The following is a 10,000-nucleotide window of genomic DNA, read 5'->3' as shown; positions in this document are numbered from 1 at the left end:
CTCGTGTGCTACCACTCTATCTCTCTCACACACTCTCTCTATCCCCCATTCTTTCTCTCGCTCTTGTCTCTACTGTAGGTCTCCTTCTATCTCTCCCTCTCAGCGCTTTCACCACTCTCTATCTACCCCCTCCTCCTCTCCTCTCCTCCTCTCTCCCTCTCTCTCTGTCTCACGCTCCCCCCTCACTCTCTCACTCACTCTGAAGAATGCATCAGTTGTAAACTCCACTCTCGCTCCTGTAACTCAGTTAGCATGAGGAAGCTGGGGGAGAGGCATGGGGTGGGGGGGGGGGGGGTTGGGCAAAATGAACTACTCAAGGTGGAGCAGGATGTGGTAAGTTGAGATGGTGTGTGTGTGTGTGTCTGGGGGGGGGGGGGCTGAGGTGATGAGACTCCAAGGTGATACAAAAGGGATGACAGGAAGCGATCCGCACACACGCCCAAAGTGAGCTTTTCTCCTCAGCACGCGCGCGCTAATTCAATATGTTTGATATTTTTAACCTCCTTCCAATATTACCCCCCTCCCTAAAAGTGTTTCATTTCTTTCTTTAATTCCTCTTCTCTCTTTTTAGCCGAGAGCTCAGACTGAAGCGGCGTGATAAACAGCGGTGTTTGGTTTCCAAAAGCCTGTCAGAGCTGGTTGAGCTTCCCCACCAGCTGGATAAAAGGCCCCCCCCTCTCCGGCAGGGGGGCACAAACATGAACTCATCAACGCTAAGGAGGCAGGTGGGTCTCTCAGGGCAAAGTGGAGATAGGTAAGCAGTGGAATATTAACAAGTTTTTTGTTCGGCAGAGAGAGGTGAGAGAAAAAAAAAGAAAAGAAACATCAACCCATACTGCCAAATCACGTGAGCTCGCGGCTACAAGGTAATGGTGAGATGATCATGCTAAATGGCCATCATAAAATGCATAATATGTAAACCACTGGTCATAAAATTTTATGTCGAGGTTCTCTCGTTCTCTCTGCCCTGTTTACTTTTGTAAGTCTTCATCAAGGCTGCGTCTGGGGGTGGCTGTGTGTGTGTGTGTGTGTGTGTGTGGCTACATCCCCTGGGCCCCTCCGGGCCTCCTGCGCAGAGACATACACATCTTGAGATGTCCCTGACATGTTCCCTTTTGGCGGGGATGGGTGGGGGGTGGTTGGGGGGGAACATATTGACAGGAGCACATGACAACTGAACTTGTCCCTTTCCTTGTGCTGCTGTCTCCCCGAGAACGAGTTCTGTCCACCGCTGACAGACTCCTGACGCCGTCCAGTCACCAAGTGGAGAGAGAAATAAGGTCCAGCTAAAAAGCCTTTATGCCCTAACAGCCCAAAGGCTCGAGAGCCCGAGCGCTTGAGCTAGAGAGCGAAAGCTCGAGAGAGAGAGAGAGAGGAACGAAGGAGAGAGAGAGAGAAATAAAAAACACATTCCCCACGATGACGGGCCTATTTAGAAGTTAAAACGCAGAGACACAATGGCTAAATAAGAAGGGAGTGCCCTGGCCAGATCTGTGATTATCCGGCACAGTGTGATTTATACGGCGTTATTTACAACCTTAATTTGACTGAGTATGCAGCTCAACCGCAGCAAATGGGCAGACATTGATATATGTCACAGCCCCTCCTCTAGGGACTCACCAATCAGGGGCTAAGCGTTTAGGCGATTGACAGATGATGTAATGGGGGACTTGTGCAGTGAAATCCCACGCATCACCATTTCGCTCCCGGGGCAGAAGCTAAATGAGGCATCTTTGCAAGCACTGTAGATTTTTTTTTTTTTTTTTGCGCGCACTTGTTTTATTATTTATTTTCTGTCCTTTTTTCCCTGCACAGTTGGTGTGTGCTTGCTAAGTGTAAAGTAAGCCATCCCAGTCTGAGAGCATTACCTCTAAACACACACACACTGTTATACATACTCCTACACCCCCCACCCTCCCAACACACACACACACACACACACACACACACCACTCTCCAGCACCTAACAGATGGACCCAATGATGTGACACATTCTCAGTCGCTGTGTGACTGTGGGACACAGACAGTTTCTCTCTCTCTCTCTCTCTCTCTCTCTCTCTTTCTCTCCCCTGATGTTTTAGGTTCAGATATAAAGAATATGACATTAAAGAGTGGCTTATCTGAGTGGCAGGCTGACATAAATCATATTCTTGCCATTTTGTTTTGTGGGGAAATAACTAAAGCCTAATAACTAAACTAACCTGTATTGCCTATTTTATTTCTGCAGTGATCTGAAGATGTGACAGGTTTTCCAGGTTGGACATTCGAAGGCATTAACTGCAGCAGTGTAACGGTTTAAACACTGGCTCAATAAAGTCTTTTAAACCTCTCTCGCTCTCGAGGGAGACGCCCCCTCCCCACTCATCAGGTCAGTGCATCCCAGTTCGACCAGTCAGGGAAGAACCAGAGACCCCCCCTCCCCCCCCACATCCATTCTACTCCAACACGCCCCCCCCCCCCCCCCCCCCCTCCTGGTGGCACAGCGCCCTGGAGCCCGATCGCTCTCCCTCTGCGGAGTCACGCTCTGAAATATGGTTTTTAATAAAGAGGCCTGACTGTAAACGGCCGGTCCAGCAGCGATAAAAATGAAGGATTTCAGGCCTTTGGCTGAAGAGTGCTGGAGAAGGGGAGGAAGAAGGATGAAGAGACAGACACTGCGCTCTCACAAGGAGAGAGGGAGGGAGGGAGGGAGAGAGAGAGAGAGAGAGAGAGAGAGATGCAGGTTTAAGATGAGAAAAAGAGAGACACTGTTGGGTTTTCAGCTTTGACAGTATAGGGCGCAGCTGGGCCACACAAGGCCCTGTGTGTGTGTGTGTGTGTGTGTGTGTGTGTGTGTGTGTGTGTGTGTGTGTGTGAATGCGCGCATGCGTACGTGTGTGTGCATTGTAAAGCAATGTGAGAAAGATGGAGGATCCAAGTGAAGATGGAAGAGAGAGCCAGAGTGTGAGGCTCATATGAGGCAGTAAAAGACACAAAATGAACCAGCCAACGCTTGTAAAGACAAGTAGGCATGAGACACGCACAACAATATGGAGAGAAGGGAAAAAAAAACAAAGGGATGGGTACTGCCTGCAGGGCCCTGTCTCTATCCTGCAACAATGAATGACAGAGAGAGGAGAGAGAGAGAAGAGGAGGAATACAGAGAAAAAAGCAGAGAAAGACATACACAGACAGCGAGAGCATGAAGAGGACAGAAAGAGAGTGCAACAGAGAAAAAACAAGAGAGGAGAGAGAGATAGAGGGATAGTTAGAGAGAGAGAGTGTGAGAGAAAAAGAGGAAGAGAGAGAAAGAGGGAGAGAGAGACAGAGCGAGCAAAAGAAAAAGCAAGAGAGGGAAAGAAAGAGAGGGAGGGAAAAAGCGAGTGAGAAAGCAGGAGAGAGAAAGTGAGAGAGAAAGAGCGAGAGAGTGAGTGAGAGAGCGAAAGCAAGATAGAAAGTGAGGGAGAAAGAGCGAGAGAGAGGGAGCAAGAGAACAAAAGCGAGAGAGAGAGAACGAGAGAGCGAGAGAGCGAGAGAGCGAGAGAGCGAGGTGGAGAGTCGGAGGTTCCTGCCAGGTCCGCGCTGCCCGCTGACTGAGCTGCAGATGGCTGCCAGAGCCGTGGGGTCGGAGGTGACACCGCATGACACGGCGCTTGTGTAAGTCAACCGGCCCATTTGTTTGATCCCAGCGGGGGGCCACAGCACTTGGGCCTGCCAGCACAAATAAGCCTGGACAGCATCTCCATATCACAACATATCAATAATGGAGTCATGCGATACTCCGCCAGTGCGCCCCGCTCCAAACAGCTCCCCTGGAGCACATCCCGGCCCCGCGCAGCGCAGGACAACAGGACCGAGGGAGAGGGGCCCAATCACACACGGGACGGAGACACAGGTCAGGGACAATGTCCACTATTGCACTATTGCATACATACTGTACATGCATACTGTACATACATACACACACACACACACACACACACACACACACACACACACACACACACACACACACACACACACACAGTGAGACAAATAGTAGAGCAAATACTATACATACAAGACACACATGCTGACTAGTTGCACACAACCTCCCTAACACATTCAGGCAGACAGACAAACACACACACACACACACACATTTTTATTTATGCACCCACAAACACACTTACACACACACAGTGTCACTAAAATAGACATACATAAACATTATCCGACGCCACACATCCAGAATTAAGTATATGAATACCAAATGCATAAACAAGAGTTGATGCATTCATGACAGCACATAACAGACAAAAACAAAACATAAACCAAAATAATAACCCCCCCCCCCAAAAAAAAACCCAAACAAACAAAAAAAACACAGTGTATCAGAACTGAACCCTCAGTGACCCCCATGGAGCACTCGGGCCTTTAGGTCTGCGGAGATGAGCAAGAGGTTAGTGTTATTCTTCAGCATGGGGGAGCAGATGTTCCGCGGCCCACGAGGTACCGATGCCGTGCTCAGTAAGCATGCAGCTGTCACAATAACCCACACTCTCCATCATCGCGTTATTCAGCATGGCTTCCTGTACGCACAGACCTGCTGCTCTGGAAATGTTTGGCTTCGACTTTACCTGCGAGCTTGTCAGTGTTTGACGCGAACCGCGCGGATACCATTCTTTTGCGTAAATATGCTTTCGTCGTTTGAAACTCATTGTGAACTTTTTTGGTCATTTTTCCGGATAGTTTTGAAATTTTATACCTTGGTGTGATACGTGTGGATGAATCCTAGGCATGTTGGAGAGAGAGACTGCAATTAGGTATAATAAGACGTTGGTTCAACTGAATACCAGACACTGGCGGTTCGTTGGGGAGCGTCTGGTCCTAAAGATCATTATTAATCATCCTGATAAATCGTGTTGTATTGATCACCAGCTGTCCGTATCCTAGCATCAGTCCCGAAAAACTCAATTTCAGCCAAACCCTGCGAGCCTGTGCGCTTTCAAAAGCATCCCCCTTTGTGCACATGGAATTAGATAAACCTTGAGTTTCCGAGCTAATTAAAAAAAGCCGCATCCACACACACACACACACACACACACACACACACACACACACACACGTGCACGCGAGGAGAAACGGCGGCGACGGCAGACGTGCGCTCGTGTACGCTGTGCCTTATATCCCCCGCAGAAGGATCCTGATCCAATTTCCAGCAGATCAAGAGCTGCTGGGAAAGCAAAAAATAGAATAATTTGTTTGAGGTTTGTTCTTGCATCAAAGGCAATTCGCACGATAGTTTCTCTGCTGTGTCAATTGCAACTTATTTATTTATATCTCTTCCCAGAAGAGAATCCCATACAATCCCCCCCACTCCCACAAAAAAACACCCACCCACCTACCCACCCACACACACACCCCCGATCACAGCATTACAATAGCAGTACCACCACCGCTCAAGTCTACATTTCTATTATCCTCCTGGGTCTCAAATGCTTATTGAATAGTTTCAATCTTTCTTTGTTTTGCAGAAGGCCATATTGATTGGGCTAAAGCGGATATTAATTTGGAAGTCTGCCTGGACAAAAAAAAGGAGAAGAGGCTAGTGGACCAGCATCCTTCACTGACTAGAGGAGGTAGTGTACAAGAAACGGTAATTTGAAGCAGTTGAGATTGAAATACAGTGTGACCGAATCTTCTCAATAAAGCTCCCAAGGTTGGTGCGATATTACTGTTCCGTACCCTGCCATGAGTTGTGAGTATCAAGGTTATTCACACACCGGATTTGCTAAGGATGTATTACAATCAGGAGATAGCAAAATGAGTCCCACCTTGCAGTGGAATCATTGTTGAATAGCAGATAAAATAAATTTATTTTCTTGCAGAACCCTTAGAGGTTTCACATTTTTGCATCTGGGTTGGACCAAGTCCATTTTCATTTAAAAGATAACATGTAAAAGGCAACATTTTGTGGAGTATCTACATCAAACCACACGGGTTTTTATGCAAAACAGCCAAAACCAGAAAGTTTCCCCTTAAAAAAAACCCCATAACAACACATTTTTACTTCCTCTCACGTTCATGTAAAACAGTGTTTTGATATTCTGCATTGATGCCTCATTGTCTCTCCCAAGGGTCTGCTTTGAACTGTGTGTGTGTGTGTGTGTGTGTGTGTGTGTGTGTGTGTGTGTGTGTGTGTGTGTGTGTGTGTGTGTGTGTGTGTGTGTGTGTGTGTGTGTGTGTGTGTGTGTTTGTGTGTGTTTGTGTGTGTGTGTGTGTGTGTGTGTGTGTGTGTGTACTGCCTGCATGTGTGTGTCTCTGTGTGTGTTCATGTGTGTGTGTATATGTGCGCATGTGTATGTGTGTGCATTATGCATATGCACGCAATAGCATGCGCCAGTGGATCTCTGTTCCAAATCACCTGTTAATTAGTTAGGCAGCAAAGGAACTCTGCTCACATAATGCGCTTAATTGGGCCTAATTCAAAAGAATATGTTAAAAGAACACCTTTACTTTCCAATATGCCTCTTAATTAGGGCAAGAGAATCAATACTTATTAACTGAAATCAAACCCATCTACAAACAAGCCTAGTTGGTGTGGATGTAAAAAAAAGAAGAAGAAAAAAAAATATTCCCAGCGAGGTCGTTCCACTCATATATACATCAATTCCCCCTCCTATTAAAACTCAGCGTACAAGAAACACAGTGCACAGGGTCAATGAATTGATTTCAGATGCAGATTGGTTTGACTTCCCTTAAAGAGACTGTGAAGAGCTGTTTCATTTTAGATGAAGAGACAAAGCGACTATGCACAGTGTGTGTGTGTGTGTGTGTGTGTGTGTGTGTGTGTGTGTGTGTGTGTGTGTGAGCAGAGCCAATTGCATAACAATATGGTGCACACAGGGATAACTTGACACAGTGGTGATCGAGGAACTGTGTGTCTCTTTCGCGTTATTTTATTATTATTTTTCATTTATTATATTTTTACTTATTAAAAATATATATTTTTGCTGAAAGCCACTTTGAGATCAATATGCAACAGACAGGCTGCAGTGTGTGATATCCTCATGCAGCAATGCGGTCTTAGGCTGCGGCTTCGGTATATAGTGAGATTCTGCACATTTTTGGACTGTATGTTTGCCCAGTCTCCTAGCTCGAGAGGAAGAGAAAGAAGCAGAAACGAAGTACAATCCACAATAGAAAAATAGGGACTTGAAAAGAGACACTCTTGTGTATAAATAAGGTTCATCTGTTTGTTTAATTAAGAGAATACGTCTCCCCCCCTTGTTAGGATGTCCTAGATTTTTTTCACCCTTTTGCTGAAGTTTGAAAAAAAAGAGTGTGTTTTGTGTGAATCTGTGTACATGTGCAAGTCTATTGAATCATACATGCGATAATTATAATCTTTGTTTTTGGTTTTTGTTCTGAGTAAATTTTAAATGAAGTAGAATCGACTGCTGAGCAGACAGATCTTTAGCTTGCAATCTGCATATCAGACCAAAAAGCTTGCCAGCTAAAAAGCCTGCTTAAGTGGCAGCAATAAACTACAGTCTCACTTAAGTTATTTTTTTTTAAAGATAAATTGCACAGTGTTTTTGCACAGGCTGACTATTTCAAGCACTTGCAGCATTTTATGTCATATCCTCTTTACTCAGTGTCTCTTTAAAATGCTGTCTATGGTCTTTGCTGAGCTTCTGAACAGAAGGTGGGTGTAAAACTAAGTCAATCCTTTGCAAAATTTCCAAAAAAAAGGGAAAAAAAGACCCACATATTACGGTCCACTCATGGGTCAGCCAACCTGAGTGTTTTTGGGGATTAAGGGCAGATCTGTGTATACTAGAGGACACACATAAATAAAAGATAAAAATACACAGACAGACACTGACAGACACACACACACACACACACACACACACACACACATACACACACACAAAATACAAAATAACCAAACACATAGACACACTAATTAACATTGCACAAAAAGACACTCACAAACACACACATGCACAGTCACACCGACATACTGCACATACTGTACCTACACCCTCACAATCACACACACAAACATGCATACTGTACACACGTAGTACACATACACAAACACAGACATTTGAACAGATGGCAGGCACTGAAGTGTTAGCATGCAACTAAGTGCTATTATTCTTTAGTAATCTCGTAGGCCCATGGTGTCAGTGCTGAAGAGCCCTTATCTAGCCGACTGGCCCTCCACACCCACTCACCGCTAACGCACAACACAGCCTCCTCAGATCCCAATCACTGCCGCACCTGCTCACATATCAGCCGCCATCTCTGGGCCAAAATGGGCCAAAAAGGTCAAGATTTTAGAAAGGTACACCTGACAGAGAGCCATTAGCCTAACCATTTGTACTGTATTGTGTGAGTTCTACTACCTCTTATTCAGCATAGAGTACTACAGGGCTGTTTACCAAACCATAAGAGTGAAATTGTCTCATTAGTTGGGAGAGTATGGCATGTATGTGAGTGTGTGTGTGTGTGTGTGTGTGCGCATGTGTGTGTGTGTGTGTGTGTGTGTGTGTGTGTGTGTGTGTGTGTGTGTGTGCCTGAGCATGTACATATGTGTGTGTGTGTGTGTGTGTGTGTGTATGTGCGTGTGTATGTGTGTGCATGTGTGTGCGTGTGTGCGTGTGTTCGTGTGTTCGCATGTGTGCATGTGTGTGTGTGCGGTAGGTGTCTGAGGCGGCTAGATCTACGGCTCTGCTCTCCCTGGACTCTCCAGCTGGGCTGGCTCTCCTCTCCTCTCCTCTGCGCGCGGCGCGGCGCGGTGTGGCCCCCGGGGTTAGCCAGACATATGACCCAAACAAGCCTCAGACGGAAGACGGCCACAGATGATTAACTTCCCATCAAACACTGGGCCTTGGTAACCCTGCTCTCTGAGCTGTGAAAGCCCTCCATAGTTTCATCTAACTCGAGTGTGTACGTGTGTGTGTGTGTGTGTGCGTGTGTGTGTGTGTGAGTCTGTGGGTGTGTGTGCCTTCATCGCTATATTTTCAACTATGTATGTGTGTGTGTGTGTGTGTGTGTGTGTGTGTGTGTGTGTGTGCGTGAAATAGAGAAAGAGAGATCATATCTCTTCACCTCCCTGTATATACTGTGCTTGTGCTTATGTGTGTAGATGTGTTCCCTCATCTCTGTATGTCAAGGTATATATGTCTGTGTTTTAGTGTGTGTGTGTGTGTGTGTGTGTGTATGCCTTCATCTCTATATTTTCAACTATGTATGTGTGTGTGAAATACAGAAAGAGAGATCATATCTCTTCACCTCCCCCATATATAAGCTATATGTTTGTGTGTGTGTGTGTGTGAGTGTGTGTGTGTAGCTTTGTCACTTTGTCAGAGAGTTCTTCTCTTCATGTCCTATATGTAGGTATCTGTACTTGCTTGCGTATGTGTTCCAAAATCTATGTGTCATTTGTGTCCATGCATGTACTTTACGTGTGTGTCTATGTGTGTACTTTACGTGTGTGTCTATGTGTGTACTTTACGTGTGTGTCTATGTGTGTACTTTACGTGTGTGTGCACGTACTATATGTGTGTGTATGCGTGTACTTTATGTGTGTGTTTGCATGTACTCTATGTGTGTGTGTGTGTGTGTGTGCATGTGTGTGTGTATGTGTGTGTGTGTGCCTCTGTGATGCAGACCCTGCTCCTACGGGATGTGTTTCCCCTGCGTCCCCCGATACTCACCGTCCTCGGTGGGCACGTAGATGTTGAGGTAGAGGCAGTCCTCGCTCTGGTTCTGCACGTAGGCGGCGGCCGCGTCCAGGTTGTCGGTGAACCACACGGGCAGCATGATCTCGGGCAGCACGCCGTGGATGTTCTGCGGGCAGACGGGCGCGAACTGCGTGGCGTTGCGCACCTCCTGCCAGGAGCCCGGCGCCTCGGGCGGCTGGAAGCGTCGCTCGCCCACCGGCGGGGTGGCGTACGGGACGCCCAGGTACTGCTCCACCGGGCCCAGGATCTCGTTGTTGAGCTCCTTGCGCACGCCGCGGAGC

General features: G+C 46.7%; 1 protein-coding gene across 1 annotated transcript in view; it reads right to left on the bottom strand.

The window, feature by feature from the left end:
- Positions 1 to 10,000, bottom strand: part of nlgn2b (neuroligin 2b) — a 42,695-nt gene that overhangs the window by 32,166 nt on the left and 529 nt on the right. The window contains exon 1 of the mRNA XM_062535678.1: positions 9,693 to 10,000. This exon is cut by the window's right edge and continues 529 nt beyond it. Coding sequence (XP_062391662.1) covers positions 9,693 to 10,000 — 308 coding nt within the window. The remainder of the gene's footprint in view (positions 1 to 9,692) is intronic.

This window comes from Sardina pilchardus, chromosome 5 (assembly GCF_963854185.1).
Source record: "Sardina pilchardus chromosome 5, fSarPil1.1, whole genome shotgun sequence".
NCBI lineage: Eukaryota > Metazoa > Chordata > Actinopteri > Clupeiformes > Clupeidae > Sardina > Sardina pilchardus.
The sequence above is the reverse complement of the archived record's forward strand: the minus strand, read 5'-3'. Positions and strand labels throughout refer to the sequence as shown.